The sequence below is a fragment of the Orbicella faveolata genome, unplaced genomic scaffold (assembly GCF_042242905.1).
Source record: "Orbicella faveolata isolate gen_17 unplaced genomic scaffold, um_ofav_v1 contig_13, whole genome shotgun sequence".
NCBI lineage: Eukaryota > Metazoa > Cnidaria > Anthozoa > Scleractinia > Merulinidae > Orbicella > Orbicella faveolata.
The window spans coordinates 9368341-9390842 of NW_028301540.1; the positions used below are offsets into that span (position 1 = coordinate 9368341).

A 22502-nucleotide genomic window follows, 5' to 3' on the forward strand; every position below is an offset into this window, starting at 1 on the left:
TCTTGAGAAAAAGGCCCATGTGAGGGGTGAACTCTCTTAGGCCTGGTTTTCAGCACCACCTGACCACAAGCATAAGCATAAGCAGAACGGCTCTGAGGACGCCCACAACATACAAGCATGAGCACAAGCACATGGTAGCGAGGAAGACCACAACACAAGGAAAGATAAACACAAGCTCAACAAACATTTATGTTGTGCTTGTGCTTATGTGAAATGCACACGCGTAGTAAGCATAATCATAAGCTTAAATATCGTCCGCCATCTTGTTTTACTGTATCGAGGAGGTATCAAACCGAAAATATGGCAGTTTTCTATTCTGCGCATGCCTACGTGCTTGTACTGTGTTGTGGGCGTCCCAATCTCGTTCCTCGAGTCTTCGTTCCTTACTGCGCAAGCTTGACGAAACGAGCGATTCTCGAGAGTTCACGTTACAGGCTCAATTTTGATTGGTTTTAAAAACAATAAAAATGAGCGGAAGAAAAACACTAGCATCTCGATTGAGCCACGTGTTTATCGGCAAATTTGTGCAATTCAACCAGAAGTCCAATATTTTTGGACTTCAAGTCAGATCTTTCCAGTGTCGTTCGTCTCCCGACCGCTGGTCAAGGGGAACGAAGACTCTGGGTATGAGGTTGTAGGCATCCTTTCTACCGTTATGCCTGTGCTTGTGCTTTTTATGTCGTAGTGAAAACCAGGCTTTACTCCTCATCCTCTCTTAATAAAGACTATTACTGGAGAATTTGTAAGTTGATGTGGAACTCACCGTTGCTTGTGGTAAGAGAATCCTTTTGCCGCACACTCTGACCACCTTGACTGTGTCAGCGTACCCCATCTTCTTCGACGTGCACGCATACGACAATCGCTGAAGATTTCTCCTATACATTTGCCACCTGCCTATACAACGCTTCAGTGAAGAGGGGCCATTCAAAGTCAGGATGTGACCTTAGTTTGCGAAGGAATAGCAGAATATCCTGAGGATTGGGCCGAGTGATGTAAAGAGCTCGCCCAAAGGACCACGTACCCAGACGTCAGTTGTTACATTGTTGTATAAATTACAGCAGTGTTCTCCGCGCATGTCAAACTCTCTTCGCCAGGCGTCAAAGCCGATGGTTACCAGAACTGGCTCCCTGTTATCACAGGACTGGTCTGTAGAAGTACAGTATGCAGGAATGAAGCAGTAATTCGCGAACTTCATGGCGAAAGGTCTTCCTCTGAAAAAGAAAACAAGATTTTTAGAACCCTTGAAAATGGTACTCGCCTGATCATATCAGTATTCAATTTTACATAATGGGTTTTATTATATGGAGAAGAGTGTTTTACTGGGAACTAAACCACTCGTAGATTCCATACGCCACTTCATCCGGGACCCGAGTGGCGTATTTTCCGTATGTCACCTCTGTGAGTGTCGTATCGTTCAATGACGGCACGATTCCCGCCTTTTGTTTTTGTTGAATTGGTTTCTCCATATAATAAAAAGAACATTACACGTTGGCTCGAAGATATGAATTTTATGTTCTCGTGGCAAGAACACAAAATTCATATCTACTCGCTACCGTGTAATATCCTCTCTATATTTTTTTTTTATCAGCTTTGGTGATTGTCGTGATGTTAAAAGAAAACGCTGAGCTCTACTCACAGTTGACCATTTTAAAATACACAGCAAAGAAGAGCTGAAATCTAACTCCATGCGAAAACTCCCGCATGTGAATATCAATTAATAATGTTATAAGGCACAGTGGGCTCAGTTAGCAAGTCAACCTTTGCTTTGTTTTGGGATCTCTGTAATATTCTTCCGCCATGATATATGCGGATGTATTAACTATTTCCTTGTTGATCCCACTATGACTTGCAATATTCAACTGGGTTTGCCATTACCCGCCATAGGTTTGCCTTCAGACATTGAAATGATACATGTTAAGTTAATGGTACATTAAGAAAGTGCACTTTGTTAAAGCCTATGAAAAAATGGCTGTCAAAAGTTCAGTTTTCCTGAGTGCATGAATTAATTCTAATAAAATTTACTCTCGTAAGTGAAAAGTTCTTGAACTCTACGACGCAATAGAATTTGGAAAGAAATTTATCATTCAAGGAAACAAAAAAAAAAGGATATTCTAAGGTGAGCTCAACTTGAAAATGTCATCGTCTCCCTTTTTCAAATTTGTCAGAAACGTCATTCGTCGCTTGTAAGGTGTTCTAACCATTATCCATGTTGATTAGTGAAAGTTTTGATATTAAAGTGTGTTAATGACGCTTTTATACAGCATAGATCCCTTCAGATCGATGGCTCTTACAGAGCAAAGAGGCACTTTGACGATCTGAACACCACAATCATGGAAGGTTATTCCTTTAATAATTCTATCGAGAACTCAAAATAACTCGGTATCTTGACGAAACGAGGAAGTAATATCTTTTTCCGGTGCAGATTTTAATTACCGCTCAAAATAGTTATCAGTGTTTAAAAAGAGAAATGCCAACTCACACAGAACTACAGTACTGTACCTTCAGTGTTTACAGACTGTATGTTGATTTTTGAAAACAGTCAATTAACACACTGCAAGAGCATGCAAGGGTTTACAATGAGAAAATTTCCAACTGAAATACAATTGACTCGGTGAGGGCGAATTTTTGCATCACAATAACTAAAATTGCTTAGAATATTGCTCAACAGGACGCCATGAATTGAGTGATTATTTAAAAGACAAGGCGGTACGTCCACAGACAATAAAACAACTTAAATTATAAATTCTCGGCCAGCTATTAGGGTTTCTGTTTGTCCTGTTTGCTAACTCGGCGTGAATTCCGAAGTTTAATCCGCGGAAGAATGACCTGAGATACAAATGATTCAACTGTAGTGAGTCAAAAGTGTTTATAAAATACTGACGTTTGCAGATAAGAAATCAACACGAAGTCAGAAACAACACAACGTGTTTGCCAAATGTAAGCGTAGAAATTGTCAAACAATCAAACGCGCCACGCCAAGGCCTCTTGAAGTGAAATATTTATACCAAAGATCGTAATTTCTCAGTGAGATCAGTAATGTTGCTCTTATGTATTTTTATGTCAGCATGTTCACACTGCAAACATGACGACATAACGTCCTTGTTATGTCGTTATGTTTATGTCGTTAGGCCTAATTTACAGTAGCGACATAAACGACGTAAGAAAGACGTTCTGTAGTAATTTTGGCAGTGTGGACATCCTGACATAACGACATAATAGCAACATAACGACATGAACAAAACGAGACAAGCAGTAGTAACAATCTTTTCCTAATGTCGTTATGATGTTATGTTTCTGTTAAAGCAAGTGTGAACATCATCGACATAAAAAACACAACAGAGAACCAATCAGAGCGGCGCAAGAATTGTCGAACCCAGTCTGCCAGCAGCACTATTTTCAAAATGGCGGCGACTGAGCAAGAATTGTGCCAAGTGTCGCCTGCTCCATTTTTCACCTAGCCTTATGTCGTTATGTCGATGTTCACATTACCGACATAAGGCGATTATGTCGTTATGTCGCTAGTGTGAACCTTTATCTTTACGTCGTTCTGTTCGTGCTGTTATGTTGCTAATATGTCATTATGTCTACTTGTTCACACTACAAACATAACGTCCTTTTTACGTCGAGATAACGTCCTTTTTATGTCGTTGTGTTGTTATGTCGCTATTGTGAACCACGCTTTGTCGGTGAGGTAGACTAAAATCCATGCCAGGCCTCGAGCTAAGACTCGATCAAATACTCAAGCCAGGATCGCCATTCAACGTTTTAATCCTCCACAAAAACATCCCGTTAACGCGCACGGTACATTACCCGTGCAAGAACTGAGTACCATATGTAAAAAAAAATGGAATTATCTTGAGAAAAAGGCCCAGATGAGGGGTTCACTCTCTTAGGCCTGGTTTTCACCACGACCTGAGCACAAGCAAAAGCACAGCCGTAGCGAAGACGCCCACAACACAAGCATAAGCACAAGCACATGGTAGCGAGGAAGACCACAACACAAGGAAAGATAAACACAAGCTCAACAAACATTTATGTTGTGCTTGTGCTTATGCGAACTGTGCACGCGCAGTAAGCATAAGAATAAGCTTAAATATCGTCCGCCATCTTGTTTTACTGTATCGAGGAGGTATGGAACCGAAAATATGGCATTTATCTATTCTGCGCATGCGTACGTGCTTGCGCTGTGTTGTGGGCGCTCCAATCTTGTTCCTCGAGTCTTCGTTCCTTACTGCGCAAGCTTGACGAATCGACCGACTGTCGAGAGTTCACGTTACAGGCTCAATTTTGATTGGTTTTAAAAACAATAAAAATGAGCGGAAGAAAAACACTAGCATCTCGATTGAGCCACGTGTTTATCGGCAAATTTGTGCAATTCAACCAGAAGTCCAATATTTTTGGACTTCAAGTCAGATCTTTCCAGTGTCGTTCGTCTCCCGACCGCTGGTCAAGGGGAACGGAGACTCTGGGTATGAGGTTGTGGGCATCCTCTCTACCGTTATGCCTGTGCTTGTGCTTTTTATGTCGTAGTGAAAACCAGGCTTTACTCTTCATCCTCTCTTAATAAAGACTATTACTGGAGAATTTGTAAGTTGATGTGGAACTCACCGTTGCTTGTGGTAAGAGAATCCTTTTGCCGCACACTCTGACCACCTTGACTGTGTCAGCGTACCCCATCTTCTTCGACGTGCACGCATACGACAATCGCTGAAGATTTCTCCTATACATTTGCCACCTGCCTATACAACGCTTCAGTGAAGAGGGGCCATTCAAAGTCAGGATGTGACCTTAGTTTGCGAAGGAATAGGAGAATATTCTGAGGATTGGGCCGAATGATGTAAAGAGCTTGCCCAAAGGACCACGTACCCAGACGTCAGTTGCTACAGTGTTGTATAAATTACAGCAGTGTTCTCCGCCCATGTCAAGCTCTCTTCGCCAGGCGTCAAAGCCCATGGTTACCAGAACTGGCTCCCTGGTATCACAGGACTGGTCTGTGGAAGTACAGTACTTGTTAAAGCTGGAGAATTTAACGTTCTTTTTGCCTTCAAAGAATGAGTTCAGACCTTCCACATAACTTTCAATCGTTTATTCTTGTTTTGAGAGACGTTCATTCTACAGTTCCATTTAGTAGTGTACTATTTATTTGATGTCCTCGTGTATTTTAAAGCTTCACTTCTGAGCTCAAACTTGTAATCAAGCAATCAGTATCACATGAAAGAACTACTCATCCACAGACTTTACGGGAACAGCTTTGAGTACCGATCGATAGTTTTCATTTGAATGGTCACACTAACTGGGATTTCTTCCACCATACAGGAAACAAAAGAAGTACAAACCGTCTCGCACAGCACACCAAATGGCAACACATGAGTTAGCATACTTCCCTAGTTTAAGCTAAAGAGATAAGCGCAGCCCCGAAGGCTTTGATAACTCGGCCGCTTAGGTCTGCCACAGGATCATTTTAGATTTTGACCATTTTGAACAGAAAATGGGGTACCGCACATATGGTTTGTGCGGTGAGCAATTAGGTATAATTTTGAGAAGCAACTTTTGTCGGCGTTACCATTCATCTCTCGGAAAGGTAAACCAAAGCAGCGCCTAATCATAAGTAGGATCTGGTCTGAAATAGAGTATATCGATCATTAGGCCGGAAAACAGTAAGGGTCAGGGCAATCACAGATTTGGGTCTGAAACAGGGCTTTACGAAACACGCCGCACAACCCCACTAAGATGTAAGGGAAATCCCCCCCATCCCCCCCCCCCTCCTAGAGGTTCAGTAGACTGTGCAAGACAGGACGTACAGTTTGAAGATGTTTGAGGGAGGAGTGTCACAGGACACTACCTATTTTTCTTTTCATTGTTTTGTTTTTCAAAAGTGGTCGTTAGGTTTTCCATCGATAAAAACCTTAAATTTGTTGCTCCTGCATTGACTACTCGTGTTACTAGTAATGTATTTTTTTTTTTTAATCAGCTTTGGTGATTGTCTTGATGTTAAAAGAAAACGCTGAGCTCTACTCACAGTTGACCATTTTAAAATACACAGCAAAGAAGAGCTGAAATCTAACTCCATGCGAAAACTCCCGCATGTGAATATCAATGAATAATATTACAAGGCACAGTAGGCTCAGTTAGCAAGTCAACCTTTGCTTTGTTTTGGGATCTCTGTAATATTCTTCCGCCATGATATATGCGGATGTATTAACTATTTCCTTGTTGATCCCACTATGACTTGCAATATTCAACTGGGTTTGCCATTACCCGCCATAGGTTTGCCTTCAGACACTGAAATGATATATGTTAAGTTAATGGTACATTAAGAAAATGCACTTTGTTAAAGCCTATGAAAAAATGGCTGTCAAAAGTTCAGTTTTCCTGAGTGCATGAATTAATTCTAATAAAATTTACTCTCGTGAGTGTTAATGACGCTTTTATACAGCAAAGATCCCTTCAGATCGATGGCTCTTACAGAACAAAGAGGCAATTTCACGATCTGAACATCACAATCATGGAAGGTTATTTTTTAAATAATTCTAGTCGAGAACTCAAAATAACTCAGTATCTTGACGAAACGAGGAAGTAATATATTTTTCCGGCGCAAATTTAAATTACAGCTCAAAATAGTTAGCAGTGTTAAAAAAGAGAAATGCCAACTCACACAGAACTACTGTACCTTCAGTGTTTACAGACTGTATGTTGATTTTTGAAAACAGTCAATTAACACACTGCAAGAGCATGCAAGGGTTTACAATGAGAAAATTTCCAACTGAAATACAATTGACTCGGTGATGGCGAATTTTTGCATCACAATAACTACAATTGCTTAGAATATTGCTTAACAGGTCGCCATGAATTGAGTGATTATTTAAAAGACAAGGCGGTACGTCCTTAGACAATAACACAATTTAAAATTATAAATTCTCGACCAGTTATCAAGGTTTCTGTTTGTCCTGTTTGCTAACTCGGCGTGAATTCCGAAGTTTTATTCGCGGAAGAATGACCTGAGATGCAAATGATTCAACTGTAGTGAGTCAAAAGTGTTTATAAAATACTGACGTTTACAGATAAGAAATCAAAACGAAGTCAGAAACAACACAACGTGTTTGCCAAATGTAAGCGTAGAAATTGTCAAACAATCAAACGCGCCACGCCAAGGCCTCTTGAAGTGAAATATTTATACCAAAGATTTTAATTTCCCAGTGAGATCAGTAAAACTGCCTTGCCGCGTAATACGGAAACCAACAATTTTGATGTTTCATCATCATATTGCCGTGAACATCGTGAAATCAACAGCAATTTTAACTAGAGCAAAAGTGCAAAACATTTAAAACAACGGTGTAAAACAGAATTCGATCTTACCCAACTGATTCTTTGTCAATGATGGTCGAAAGTGCAATATCATCAATAACTGTACTACCGAAAGCACGCGTGCTACTGTAGAGTTTTAAAACCGCAACAACCAAACAGAATAGTACTACCAAGCCAAAGAATGCCGTTTTTTGCCATGAAATGCACAGAATGTAACCGGTTTTAATTCAAAACACCGTCCGATTCGTTAGGGTTTTCGGCGGTGTAAACTTTTTCAAATGAGTCAGCGTTTCGCTTTGTATCTTGATCTGAAACAGTGAGAGCACATTTGAAACTGAAACTTACCCAGCCAAAAGAACGAAAATTCAGCATATCCAACCTTTAAACTGTGGTAATCCAACGAAAGCCATTCCGTGCTCATGAAGGAAGACATTTCAAGACATTTTGCATTCGATAATATACTCTGTCTGGATTTTTCAGACCAGACACAAAGGATGTCGCTTACGTAAAGCACCTATTCAATGGTACTTGCGTGACCACGTCTCACGTGCTGTCACGCGCGGACGTTTTTAGACGAATAATTTGATAAACATGTAATACCATTTGGTGGTTTTTTAGTTGGCAAACGTTAACAAACAGAGTTTGAGGCTGCCTTTTTAACCTGAAGAAAAAAAAAGTTATTTTTGACTGGGTGTCATCTTCAGACGGCTGTATTTTATTTAGCTTGGTTTCATTGCAAAAATATTTATCCTTAGGCCGCATCCATACTACGCCGGACGAATTTGAGAGCGGACGTTTCACTCTGAAGACGCACAGAGCGTTTTTCGTGCACACTACGCCTGTGGAATTTCAAAATGCAACAGTCAGCTGTGGTCATTTTGGATTTGTGTTTGAGGAAAACCCGGTCAGGAAAATCACATGATTTTCGTGACACCATCGTTTTCGAAAAGCTCCGTTTTGAAAATGTTCTCCGTCCACACGAAAACGGTAGACCGGCGTTTCTAAATTCCTCCGGTTTGAAGAGCGTTTTCTGGAAAGCTCTGTTTTCGTGACGGATATAGTGTGGACGGTAGACCTAACCGTAGAAATAAATCTGCGTTTTCAAATTTCTCAAGCACAGTGTGGACGTTGCCTCGAGCTTTCATACAATGACTCATTAGATATACGACGGAAAAACTACGAACACACGCGCGTTAATTTACACTGCAGTGCAAATCAGAAAATTAGCGAGTAATTGGGCAACTCACAGCCAATCACAATGAAGTAATTTTCACAGTCATTTAACAATAATTATAATAATAATAGATTTATAAGGCACTTTTTCTCCACGATTCGAAGGCGCTAATTACTTATTGTATACCCTAAAATGTAAAAAGGCTTTTATTTATGTGCCACTTAAAAACGAGTATGGAAAATGACAAGTTTTGGTGGAACTCCAGTCCGAATATGGAGAGTCAAGAGGTACACAACGGTAAAATGTTCAAGACGTACCTGTTCGGTCCTATTTGAGTTGCTTTCTACAGAGCTGTGACCTGTTTTATGAAGCAGTAACGTTATGCCGACCATTAAAGATTACATTTTGTTTCTCCACATTGTTTATCTTACATTCTTAAATGTAACGTCCTTCACAGGGCACTTACATTATAGACTCAATTTTGCCCTCTCAACTTCCTTATTTGTAATGTGTAAGCCTGTAGTCACCTATAGGAACTGACGTAAACACAAAATGTCGCTTTGAACGTTTTTTTCTTGTACTTTAGGCCACGCTTGAACGACTATGACGGTAGGTAGCTAATTGTTTGCCTAATGCTGTCCTTCCATGGTCTTCTTTTATTCTTATGTCAATAGAAGGCGGCTAGTAAACAAAGAGATAAAAGGTTATTTAGCTAGCCCAAAGTACTTAGTGATTCAATTTTTTTTGTAAAAGTAGGAGTACTTCAATACGATTTCACAGATAAGCAAAAGCAAACTAACACCAAGTTGGTCTGGTTTCGCGCATTCCTTCACTGGCACTCAACCGCTCGAGAGTACCTCGCCATTCCTGGGTTGTCAAACTTTTCTCCGTTGATCTCTCCTCAGAAAGGCGTCGTAAGTATCTCCTTGCTCTTCTTTCGTCAAGTTAACTCCTGCCTGCTGCGCTCCAAGTGAGTGATAATAGCCGGCGAATCACTCATTCAGGAAACAATTCAAACGAACTTAAAAGTGGACGAAATGAATTCCACCAGCACAAATTATGAAAACAGTGGGACTATCGACGGCATCGCCTTCTTGCAGCTCCCCGTCCTGTTTCTGACGCTCGTGTTTGGCTTCCTCGGCAATGCGCTGGTGGTTGGCGTTGTCATTTTCCATCGCCAAATGCGCACGAGGACGAACATATTTCTAACTCAGCTGGCGGTGACCGGGATAGGAGTCTGTGTGTTCTGCATACCGTTCATGATAGTCGCTCTTATCAAACAAGCCTGGGTCTTTGACGAAGCGCTGTGCAAGTTTAACGGATTTACCGTCCCCTTCTGGTTCGCCTCGTCTATTTTCACGTTAACCGCTGTAAGTATACACAAGTACTTCTCGATTGTTAAACCTTTAAGAAAGATAATAACACCAAGACGTATTTTAGTGATCATCGTAGTGGTTTGGGTCTCAGCATTCGCGTGCTCCATAGGTCCCATTCTGGGATGGACTGAGATTGTGTATAAATCATCGTCCTGTATATGCGGGCCTCGATTTCCGCGCACTGCTTTGGACATCTCGTATACCTTGTTTCTCGTGTCAGTGGTCTACACATTTCCCATCGTGGCTATGATTATCTTATATTGGAGGATTATAAAGGCGGTTCAGTCGCATTGTCAACGTATTCGTGATACAGCTATCATTGACGATCGAGGCATTTTAGCGCAGAAGAAGATAATAATCACCCTTTTGTTTGTTCTGGTGGCGTTCGTCGCCTGTTGGACGCCATTTTTCATTTACGGGATCTTGACGCTTGTGACCGACGCCAGCCGGCTTTCCCGCCACTTTTTGCGCTCCGCGTACATCTGCGGCTTCCTGTACAGTGTGTGTAATCCTATCATCTTAGGCGCGAGAAACCCGCGGTTTCGAAGAGGATTCAAAGAGCTTATCACATTCCAAAGGATCAGAAGGCCTTCGCTAAGTCCCTCGGGCGCGGGTTCGAGCAAACAAAGCGATGTCGACGGGCGTCCTTCGGCCGACTATTTAGCCGAGAAGAGGTGCTCGGTTTGGTTTCTATCGTCGAGTCAAAACTCACTGTTACGTTTGGAGCCCGAAATTCCACAAAGACGTCGAAAACTACGCTGGATTGAAACAAATCTCTGACAGGGAGAGAACAACTGATTGAAAATCAAAATGATTTGACACCAGCTAATTCAAATAACAAAGCTAATCCGGGGATTGAAAGTCTGTGAACGAGCTCATAAAAGTTTATGCCCTAGTCTAAACACCCAGATGATGTTATTAACAGTTATACTAGTTTGACTGAGGGGAAAATACGTAATTAATATTGCACTGAAAGAAAATGTTCAAAGGAGCTCAGTCACGGTATTTTAGGTAAGGTAAGGTAAAGCATTCATTTAAACACGATAAAAAAATAATGGCAATGCTGATGTGGTCGTCTTTATTGAGCCATTTTGACCACGTACAAAATTACCCCTAAATTGAAGGAGACTTGAAAATAGTTGTTTACTAAGATAGAAAAACACCACAGAGATAATAATAAACCATGAAGGAACAAGGATGATTAACGATGGAGAAGATTAACACGGATTACCATCGACGCACTGGAACAATTTGGGCTAAACTTTTCAAGATTTAAGCCATGATTACGTTACCTTAATCCTCTTCAATTCTTCAAACTTGACTTTTTATGAACCTTTTACGTTAAAAAAAAACAAAAAAACTTCAGAGCAGTTTTGATGTTTGCACTAGTTTCTGTGATCCATTTTTTTATGACAGTTTGGAGATGCACCAGGACATTGCATTGCTGGTTGATAATTTTCAGTATTCTCCTCACAAGTCTGTTTTGCGATGCAATGATATTGTAAGAAGAATTAAGATTACTACTGAAATAAGATAAACATGATTATTTGTAAGGTTTACATAGGTTTTTTCAAGTTGCTTACACAACGCACCAGGCAGCACTTTTAAGAAAACAGTCTGTAACGACATAAAGGAAGCGCGAGCTTAAAGCCCTACATGTACTTCTATTCAAGTGTCTAAAGTAGTCAGGCAAGTAATTCGGTTTTGGTTGCACCACGGTTTGAGATTGGCTGAGTTGTCTAATTGGTAAGTAATCCGTTTGGCTTTGGTTTTTCGAAACTCAATTGGAAAACCTCTTTATTCGCTCGCGATTTCTTTGATCGAGGTGAGCGAATAATCTAATAGTTTACTGAGTAGACTTCCAACCGAAATTTGCATTTATTGCTCTTGTCATCAGTAACCCTCACGTTTCAGTCATCCTTCTGTTTCTGAATGTTCTTTCAAAACTTCGGAGAACCGATCGAGAAACTTCAAAGCGATGCCATGTTGGTGACCTTATCAAGCCACTGCACACTAATGGCTATAAAAGTGTGCGATGGTTTAGCCAATCAGATTGTAACGTTTGCATTATTTTACCAGTAGAATTGTACTAAACCTCGATAGAAACAGAACTATAGAGCACGAACTTTTGACGTAATGATGCAGAGTGCAAGCAAAAAGGAAGACATAGTGAAAAGTGTATGTAATAAACTAGTTGTTTTCTGGTCTCTTTCTCGCATTGTTTCCTAAAATATTCAAAACCTTTTCAATGAATTTCAATCTTAACCTTCATGAAAGTTTGCGGGAACCCTAAAAAAGCTGTGGACCACACTTGCCTGCGGCTCGCGTTCCCACGGTATTTCTTGCTCTCTTCAACTTCCGCTCACACATCCATAACTCGATAAAACACAGAGAAAATCTTCTAATTTTCTTAAATGTAATCCGAACCAATCATACAAAACACTTCTAAGCATAGCACACTTATGACGACGTATTCCGGCTGTCGCTTGTCTCCGCCGAAAAAAACTAACGTCTGGGAACCTGCGCCAGGAAACGATTTCTGTGACGTAGGAATTCTAAGCAAATCTCAACTTAGCTCAATTAGCCCCAGAACTACTGCGCGGGGTATTCGCTGCGAGGAGCACTCGAGTTTCATTCTATCACGGAATCTGATTGGCCGAAGAGAAAACAAAAGTCATTACGTCACAGAAATCGTTTCCTGGCTCGGGTTCACAGACGTTATTTTTCGGCGGAGACAAGCGACAGCTGGAAATACGTCTGTGTTCGCAGGCTAAGGTTTGTGCTTACTTCACCAGTGTGAACCAACTTGAGATGAGCACAAACACTAGGAAACGGACCTTTCCTTTCTTTTTTTTTTTTTTTTTGCTTGTTCTTATTTCCCTATTGTGAATTGAACTTTCGTTAGTTAATGATCCTCCTCATCCGCTATATATCTTTAATTAAGTTATCGTGACCAGATCTTCTCCGGCGCTACTGCAGATAAATATGCATAAAGTACTGGTGCTTATAATGTTATAACGGTGGGGTCAATCAGGCCTAATATTTTTATAAGAAGACATTTCGAACTGCATTTAATTGCAAAAAGAAGCGAAATTGTTATACCTCCCAACTCAAATCCTTTTTCCGACTGGAGGAAAACGTGTCACGTATAGTTGGTCAAAACTCACTAAATCCCTAGGGAAACAACAACATGAACTTTCGAGTCGCATGTGATCAGGTCGTGCTCCTTGAAACTAAGGCAAATTTGTGAGCCAGCCTGCGTAAAGCAAACCATTTCTTCGCAGTTTTTTTTTTTTTTTTTCCCTACTTTTGAGTGGAGAGGTAAAACAAAACACTTAATGACTGGCCCCGTGGGAAACAGTGAGGTTTGTTTCCCTTCGACCTCACCGGCACATACCCGACCTCGGGGCCAGTCATTAAGTGTTTGGTAAACTGCGACGCCTTTGAAGTCATCTTGACTGCATTATCAAGTAGCCTGAAAGGTACGTTTCCGTGTATGGGCCAAGGAAAACTGGCCTGTTTCATTCACGAAATGCTTTCCGTTTATGAAAGAAAACTAAAACTAATTACACAGGTGGACTGAATTCATGCGAAAGTCATCCGAGTTTATTCTGCACGTTTAACCGTTGACACCTAAGAACTCTTATTAGACCGTGCAACACTTAAATATATTCTTACACCTCTTACACTATAAAATAACATCTCGATCGCTATTTTCTTTTCTCTAGTAGTTGCTAATGGAGTCAAGATGACTTCGAAACGTCGTAGTTTACTTTCGCCTCTTTTGTGATCAAGTCATATTTTTATACCAGGAAATGTTAGTAGCAAATGTAAAAATCATACGATCAGGATGATGTACAGAACTTTTAATACGGTCAAAAAAAAAACTTACTCTGAATACCTGGTTTCTGTAACTCTTATAGCTTTAATTTAAAACTATGGTAATGAAACGTAAAGCTTTGTAGCCTGGTAAGGTACTTGGGTCAATTGATGGGTATGTGCCGGTAACGTCCCAGAACCCCTACCCCATCATAGTCTATTTTGTGGCAAATGTAATTTTAGCGATCTCAACTTAGACACTTTTTGTTTATAAATCTGCCTTTTAAAGCCTTTTAACTAGGTCATTCTAAAATCATGTGAAGTGACGCATTTGTTTAGCTGAATGTAGAATGGTTACAAATTTTTTACCGCAAATCTTCCCAATTTTTAATCCCTACTTGTCAGAATCATCTTACCTTCGGAACCTCGAAAATATGCGACCCTATTCTAGTAACTCTATTGAAAATTCAACCCCATTATAGTCAACCCAGTCGTGAAAATGCGACCCCATTCAGCGGAACATCTCCATTAGCCTATCATTAGGAAGTACCCCACCCCTCCCCCCCCCCCCCTCCCCACCTCCCCGGGATTTAGAGCACGTACAAAAATATTACCTTTGAGGTCCGTAACGTAAAGTTATGACGTCCAGTGACGTTAAAATGACACCATCTTGGATTTTATGCGGTTTTATAAAACGTCTGAAAACCGCTAATAATGACTCTAGATAAGTCGAAACCCAATCAAGAAAGATATGATGAGCTAAGAAAGTAAACCTAACTGCAAAAAAGTTAAATTGATTCTTATTACAGACGATAAGTTTTTAAAAGAAGACTGGCAAAATATGGTTGCCATGGAAACTTCAAGATCCTTGACCAATGGCATATAATGTAATTGTTCACAGATAAATTTGAGGAAAAGGCGCCAATTTGGAGTTCATTGCTGAAATACTTTTTTTAAAAGTATTTCAAAGAGTGGCAAGTCTTCATGGCTGGTGAGGGCTTTCAAAAACTCGCTCTTCCCCCAGGTCAAGTAAAAGTAAAGTATTAAGTAAAAAGGCAGAATAAACGGAATGAATGAATGAATGAATGAATGAATGAAAGGTCTGATTAAGGTTAATCGATCAATGAACTATTCATATTCAGTTGTTCTTTCAGCGATATGCCAGTTAATTCAGTATAATTCATTACAATTTAGTATAATTTAGTATAGTTTAATTGTCTCATTACACTTCCACAGTACTTTTCAATAATCTTCACAGTCGCAGAGCTCATTTTTGTCCTCCAATTGGAAACAACTTGCTGTGAGTTGCGACTGGTACTGTAAGCACTTCTGTGACCACTTCGTGAATTTGTCGTCTTGTGCAGCCATTTCTTGATGGTATCTAGCATTTCGATTCCAGTAAACTTGTACAGTTCATTCGCTACTGGTAATGGATGCTGAGCGAGTTCCTCAAAACGGATCAATTTGTACCCATCGGGTAAAGAAGGTCTTAACAACTTTCCGACCTCGACATCAAACTCCATTTGATGGCAAATCTTCTTCACAAACCATGATAATTCGCGTCTTGGGTCATGTGATCTCCTAAAAAACTTCAAAGACTTCAAAGATTCCACAACAGCTCTTGGATCTCGGACCAAATGAATTATTTTACATTCACTCGCACTACCGGATGAACAACGTTGTAAAAGCTTCTCATTCGTCCACTCGCCATGAGAATTCAGTATTCTGGGTGTGAGTATCTTTGCAACAAACACGCTGTAATTTTTTTTGCACACGTCCTCAAGTTGGTGCGATTCAAGCTTGCGGCAGACCATAGATGTTCCGTTCTTGAGGCAGAATGGAGGAGAGGTTAGTGCAAAGCTGTGATGACGATCTTGCGGTAGGTGGTAACGGATAAATATCTCACTGGCAAACCTGCAGTTTGTAATATCTTCAAAAAATTCAAAAACTCTGTTTTGGTAAGACGAGGAAGAGAAATCAAACTCGAATAAGGAATTTCTAGTGAAACTCCTTTGCACAGTACGTACTGGCTCAAAAAGGTAGAAAACACCTGGGTGCTGATTGAAAATGTCACCCAGAAATGAAGATCCCGATCTTGGAAAAGACATGATAATGATATTCACCCTCTTGGGTTGTTTTATTAATTGTGAATTCCTCTCCAAGGTGAATAGCAACTGTGATTCAGGATAGATCGCTCTCACAATGGTTGTGTTGTCAAAGGTACGATAAATTCCTCTCTGTACTGGTGTCTTGAATGTGTACATGAAAGTTAGAGAGAAGAATACTAGACCCACTGAACAGGATACGAAAGATTTGTTGGAAACCAAGTGTGTATACCATGGTTTTGTTCCTATTCCCCGAGCCGTATGATTCATTGTCTAGAGTGCTGGTAACAGGCCTGCAACATGAATAAAACAGACGCTAAATTCTCAATGCACTATGAAATGGCCTATTCCCTCTGCAAGACGCGCCTGCAGGGAATCATGGTAGTTGAATTCATCGAAACAATTATCCAGTCCAAGATGATGAATACAACTACCATGATTCCGAGTTACCTTGTGTCTCTGTTTCAAAACGAGTCCTGCTGCAAAACCTTTCATAAGAAAATGAGTTTGATTAACTGCCCGTGAATAAACGTCTAGGCGGAACACACAAGACTCGTTTTGAAACAGAGGCAAAAGGCAACTCGGACATTAAAGCCCGGAAATTACACTAGAGCTATAACACACCAACTGCGGTCATAACCACATCAATAAGACGCATGTTGGAAAACAAAATTCGTTTAACTTGACGTTCCGTATGTTTGGACATGCATCTTCAGAAGGGACCATTTAGTTTATGTGTTATTTCTTATTAGGCTACGATGGTATAAGAAAAAGAGTTTTTACGATAACTGCAGAAATTCTCGCGCGCTCATCGGCTAATTTTTATTGTCAATAAGCAGACAGACACTTGAATTTATAATTTATGCGATGCGTCAACGAGCGAGAGCGGACAATTTGGCAATTTGTTATCGTAGAAAACAATTTGACGTCAGGATTTCATACGTCTGTCCTGTTATTGACAATGAATTTTGTCATAACATTGTCAAAGTAGTCTGCGGATCCACAGCTACTTTGACAATGTTATGACGAAATTCATGATCAATAACAGGACAGACGCATGAAAAACTGACGTCAGTTTGTTAAATTTACACAAGAGCAGCGATTGGCTAACGAAACTCGCCCCACTTTGTAAATAGCCAACTAGTCTGCCTCCCACCAGTTGGGATTCTTAAGCCTGTTATGTTTATTTGCAATATTTGTTTCTTTCAGTTTAAGTGGCATGCATGAAAACTAGCCAGTTGTAGCTAAGTGCATCGACACTCATTCAACAACATTTTTGTCATCCAATCAGAAGTAAAACCAAAACTAATCGGAACTCACTCGCGCACGTTTTCCCGCACTTCGCGTGAGCTGCATATATTCGTTTGCAGCTTTGATTGGTTCATTGGAATGTCTCTGTCCTTTGTGATTGGTCAGCGTGAGACTTTGGTTCTCAATTGAAAACCGCTCTTTTTCTGGAGGAAGCCACATCAGCCCTAGCTGGTTCCCATCCCGGTCCTCTGTTCTGATCGCCAAGTGATCCACTAGGTCGGCCCGGCTTTATCTCCATTGTGGCAACTAAGAGTATGTCTACCCACCCACCCCACCCCTGGATGAGATGCTAGTCCAGCGCATTTATGGTTACCGCTCGGCCTTAAATTCTCCTGAACCCTAACTGATTTTCGCGAGACCCCCACTAGATGTATATACACGTTTTACTTTAACAGCACCGTTCAGATGTCGATAAATCAATGATTAGTTCAGGTGTGATCTATGCCGGCGACTCAGTCCACACACCAGTTCATCGATACCTCAACCCTGTCTACACCACGCGTCCACCCAATCACCGGTCATTTTGGATTTGTGTTTGAGGAAAACTCGAACAGGGAAATCACATGGATTATCATGTCTTCGTCATCGTCGAAAAGCTCCGTTTTCAAAATGTTTTCCGTCCACACGAAAACGAAACCCCGGGGTTTTCAAATTCCTCTGGCTTGAAGAGCGTTTTCGGAATGTTCCGGTTTAATTCGTGACGGATTAGTGTGGACGGTAGGCCTAACTGTAAGAAATAAAGCTGCATTTTCAAATTTCTCCGGCTTTCTCAAATTAGCTCTACGAGTACCTATATTTGTAACGTAACAATCATTCCAGTAGGCCACGCCACATAGCAATATTGTTCAAATTTCTTCATATTTATATTCATTGATCTATTAAATCAAGCTGATTAAGTTATGGTAGTAATCGTGTTCGTAATTAAAGTTGTTTGCTTGAAAAGAATGATACAAAATTATCGTGCACTATGCCTGCACCCGTATTAAGCTATTTTCCAGGGTAGAAGGGATTTTGGGGAGGTTTCTCAGTTAATGTTTTCTCTGACACTTAAAATGCGTGCCGATCTCAATGTGTCACGCATAAGTTATTTTAAAATGCATAAAATTACTGTTCGTGGCTGTTGTTTATTGTAGTTTGTTTGGCGTACATGGCTGTGATGACTTAACTTCACCATGTTTGTAAAAATAAACCCAGTGGACTAAACAGCCTCGATCGATGCTCATTGACTTCACAACTAAAGTAACTCTGCCGTCCGTGTATGTAATTTACATACTGCAAATGAACGTGCCTCGTTACGCATGGTAAAAACAGAATGTGCTCCAGAAATTGTGCGGTCGTGATACTGTAAAGTCGTGATACTCAACTTTCCCTACCGATTAGATTCAATCTATTAGCAACAAAAATACGACGGGCTGTTTTGTATTACGGAAAGGATGTGCATAGAATTTTGACTTCGACAATAGCTTACTTTCGACAAAGCGCAATCACGATCGATGTAATACTTTCTGTAAGTTTTAAGCCAAATAAGAAAAATCTTCGCAGTAAGTAAACTCACCTTATTCTACGATCGAACAAGATCAATCCATTCTGTTTACAGTACGTGACTTTGTGGTACCCGGCCTGGGCATGGTTAGTCCCCTCCACTAACTATGGCCTTGGCAAGATTTCTCGTATAACTCCATACATTTATTATGCGTGAAGTTCTCTGTTTAACAAAAGAACTTGACAACATCTTACGTAGTCTGTAAGGTTCAGTGAGTTTTAACTCACATTTCGTTGCATATCATTAAAGTCGCAATAGAACTCCTTATAATCAAGCAACTTTCCTGTTAAGTACTATTCCCTATTGTAATTCAAGTTATAAAAGCAATACGCCAATAAGGTATATGGTCACCTCTCGGAGTGTTTCATCCCGGGCTGGAGCAGACCCCCATATCTCAACGTCGGGGATGCTCGCCGTCTCGTTTAGGGTTGTAAGTCACGGAGTTTGGTCTCACTTAGGATGTGCAGGAAACAACGCTATTCTCACTCACGGAAAAGCCTCAACGTGCCTTTCGTCACTTCTTTGAATCACATGTTTTTGGTTTGTCTTAATTCTATTGGCCCTACAAGTCCCTAGAGGTCCTCATAAGACTTTTTACACTTCCCGCTTGGCCTTTTTCGCCCTCTTTTCGAAAGTCCACTCTTAGTTTCAGTTCGTCCAGTTTTTTCCCGTCCCACCTTCCATTCAGCGACGCTGGAAAATTTAACCCAAAACCCTCAGCTTACCCTGCGCCTTAGGCAAAAGGTTTTCGCCCATAACTTATCCTCATTAAGGCAGAGAGTGGCTATTATGTGAATGTGAATTATTCACTATTTTTAGCCATCATGGTATCTTTTACATTTGAAGAAATAATAAAAAAATCCTCTGTCTGTCCGTTTTAAAGAAGTATCTTTTAGGGGTAAAATAAAACTCCAGCCGCGCCCAGATTGCTCAGTGAAATTCAAATTTTCCGACGAGCATTCCTGACTTTTCCACATGGGCCTCCCGGGCTTTTCTTAGTAAGTAAAGGTCGGCACACGCTACTAGAGGGGATATGTTTCGGGGACGTAGCTAGTAGCCTCAGACAAGCGGCAAGTGTAGAAGTATATAGAACAAGTATAGAACGCATATTGCAGGGACAGTACACAAGTTGGTACGTATCAAACGGATTATATTAAGGCATAAAAATATGTTGTAGCGGGGACAGTTACAAGAGCAGTGCACAGTTACGATCTTGAAAATTGAGGTCACCTGTTTTGTCCATGACGCACGAATTCAAACCATTAGCCTGCGAACAGGCTCCCGGCGAGGACGGAAAAAATTTCGGCGAGCGCGAAACAGAAGAATTCGGAGAGCAAAGCGATCGGGGCGGGGACAGGGGAGCCTGTAGACTTTGTTTTTGATTAGCCTACGTGTAGCCGTACCCACCCCTCCCCCGAGGAAGAACGTTTTTCCTCGGGGGGTGGGTACGGCTACACATAGGCTAGTTTTTGATGTGCCTATCCGCTCTTGGTGATAAGCCTGTAACAAATCAGTCAATGAGGTAATTAAACCTGTCAAGAAGCTACATTTTCGGTAATCGAGCTAATCAAATAGCCAGGCCCGGCGTCATAATTTTGAGTGCAAGTAAGCACCATGTTCACGGAATATTTCAAACTTAACTTAGAGAGCTTAAAACATATTTTGCAATACTTACATGAGCCTAAAGAAATTATAAACACATGATAGAGGTGTCAAACTCTGCGAGGCGGCAAGCAGATAACAGCGGAAAGTCCGGAAGCCATGCCTTTGACCTCTAAAAAAAATTTCTATAGCACCGCCAAACGGCTCCACTCCACTAGCTTCTACTTAAAATTCCTCCTCGTAACAGAGCATAAAGTACCCCTCAGAATCACTTGTGAAACAACGAGAGGTCGAGAGACCGAAACGTAAAAGAGAACGGCAAATGCACTATTGTAACGAACCGTTGGAGTCGTATAATTTTACAAAGATCTGTAAAATGTTCATCTCAAAGATGTCAGCAATCAACGATTTAACCAATCATATCATGATATCAGGAGCTGGTATCATAGAACAGCGGCATCAATAGAATGTCTACAGGCTCCCTCGCTTCGTTCGGGCTCACCGGGAGCCTGTTTGCAGGCTATCAAACCAGCTGAATTTCGTGCAACATGTTGCAAGGACAACATTCAGTCGCCACAACAGAACTTTTTCGCAAAAACGGGCTTGCCACGTACGAGGAAAACTGTCGCTGCAACCGGTTCCCGCTTCACGTCCGTGCAACATGGTCTCTTGTGTGTGCCAACCTTACTGCACCTTTCAATATTAAAACACGCGGACTCTAAAATTCAAAGCTCAACCGACAAATACGTTTTTCGCCGCCGTCAACTGATCAAATGTTCGGCGGTTCCTCCCAGCTTCCGACTACTGCCGAGCGCGCGGTAATCAAATCGTTAAGCACAGTTCAGACAACGAAACAGTGCTCGGCAGCGGTCGGGAGCTGGGAGGAGCCGCCGAACATTTGATTGATGGTAGCGAAAAACGTGTTTGTCGGTTGAGCTTTGAATTTTAGAGTCCGCATGTTATTGAAAGGCGTAGTTATGAAACAAGCAAATTATCATTTCATGATCATTACATAACGAGGCCAACCTCAACCCCTTCCCACACAGAATTTGTACGACATTTCTCGAAATGAATTTGGAAAAACGAAATGTTTGAAGTTTTGCTCTCAAAAAGGATAATGTTTTTTACAAAACGCTGTAAAATCAGCAGGCAAATTAAAGGTCTACCTCGCTATATCAAGCTTACAGTTTTGCTGTCTCAATTTTTTTTTTTTTTTATGCATCAGTTACGAGTAGGCCGCTATCAGTCGCTCGTTTTAGATCCCATTTTTTATGATTTAAAATGCTCTTTCTCTGTGCAATTGTCTGCGAAAACCAAGCTTCATTCAAGTAAATAAAAGATTCTTTGCTTTTTTGCAATATTGTGCCTTCGAAAGTTCAAAGTTTCTCACTGAGACACTTGTACTGCCGAGGCAGGTTAATCATAATGATCATAAATAGTCAGTTTAAAATGTCTTGGGAAATCAACGCAAGGAAAGCGCATGGCTTTTTCCTATGGAAAGTGCCTTAGGAACTTTTGTTCGCAAATTATTCGAATCGATGGAAATGCGCTTTCAGCATCCAGAAAACAGGTAGAGATAAATATAATTCAAGTGTTGAGCGTTTTCCTTCCGTTTAAACATCACGCCTTCAGTCGAAAATTAAGAACATGTAAACATCGGCCATTCCGTGATAAATTGTACTCTGTACAGAGTGCATGTAACTGAAACGTTTTGGTTCTTTTTCTTGTAATAAATTACCAATAACTAAATACTTTTAGAGGAATTTACCCGCTAAAGTTGTTTGATATTTTCCTTGTGAGCTTCAAAATTCATTTATACCAACCTGAAGATGATTCTATGCAACTTACACGCGCAGTTCAAAACACGGCTCCACATTTCAATTTGTGATATTAAAACCGACGGTTCCCGCGAAGTTACGACCAAATATAATTTTGTGACTGGATACAGTATAAAGAGGACTTTTCGAGGTGAACAACACAATATAAACGCCAATGGAACTAATATTTTTTGTTTTTGTTCTCCCATGAGCCACAATTTATTCTGAAATGAGCGTGCAATCATCAATTACTTGTCGATCTGACCAATGGGAATCTTGTTCTCATAATCAAAAGTGTAATCAAATATTAATCATCGCTCGACAACCAACAATGTAAATAAAAGCGCTCTCATTTTTCAACCAATTCTAAAATTGCTGCAATATTTTTTTGATTTTATATTGTTTTATAGACTTTGCCTTTGCAAAGTGTTTCTAAACAGGGGAGAAATT

General features: G+C 40.6%; 3 protein-coding genes across 5 annotated transcripts in view; 1 reads left to right on the forward strand and 2 right to left on the reverse strand.

Annotated features, from left to right (window-relative positions):
* Window positions 1–7803, reverse strand: part of LOC110046208 (RNA-binding motif, single-stranded-interacting protein 2-like) — a 51770-nt gene extending 43967 nt beyond the window's left edge. Inside the window, exons 1-3 of one of the 2 annotated variants that reach the window (XM_089284517.1) lie at window positions 7651–7792; window positions 4609–4991; window positions 764–1211 (exon numbers count right to left, since the gene is read on the reverse strand). The gene's annotated coding sequence lies outside the window, so the exon portion shown is untranslated. Of the gene's footprint in view, window positions 1–763; window positions 1212–4608; window positions 4992–7650 lie in introns of both variants that reach the window. The other variant, XM_089284518.1, reaches the window with a different exon arrangement.
* Window positions 7804–9238: 1435 nt separating this feature from the next.
* On the forward strand, window positions 9239–12062 carry LOC110053261 (neuropeptide FF receptor 1-like). The gene has a single exon (XM_020759473.2). The coding sequence runs from the start codon at window positions 9517–9519 to the stop codon at window positions 10633–10635; it is 1119 nt and encodes a 372-aa protein (XP_020615132.2). The 5' UTR covers window positions 9239–9516; the 3' UTR covers window positions 10636–12062.
* Window positions 12063–14328: 2266 nt separating this feature from the next.
* Window positions 14329–22285, reverse strand: LOC110053256 (carbohydrate sulfotransferase 6-like). 2 transcript variants are annotated; one of them, XM_020759468.2, is made up of 2 exons: window positions 22059–22285; window positions 14329–16072 (listed from the first exon to the last, which is right to left on the reverse strand). In XM_020759468.2, the coding sequence occupies exon 2, from the start codon at window positions 16047–16049 to the stop codon at window positions 14865–14867; it is 1185 nt and encodes a 394-aa protein (XP_020615127.2). In that variant the 5' UTR covers window positions 16050–16072; window positions 22059–22285; the 3' UTR covers window positions 14329–14864. The 2 variants fall into 2 exon arrangements, with proteins under 2 accessions (XP_020615127.2, XP_020615126.2); XM_020759467.2 differs by lacking the exon at window positions 22059–22285 and adding an exon at window positions 18646–22043.
* Window positions 22286–22502: the final 217 nt, after the last annotated feature.

What these genes read in the sequence shown, in the direction of transcription:
- LOC110053256 (XM_020759468.2), bottom strand. Translation starts at nt 16,049, where the DNA reads ATGAATCATACGGCTCGGGGAATAGGAACAAAACCATGGTATACACAC.
- LOC110053261 (XM_020759473.2), top strand. Translation starts at nt 9,517, where the DNA reads ATGAATTCCACCAGCACAAATTATGAAAACAGTGGGACTATCGACGGC.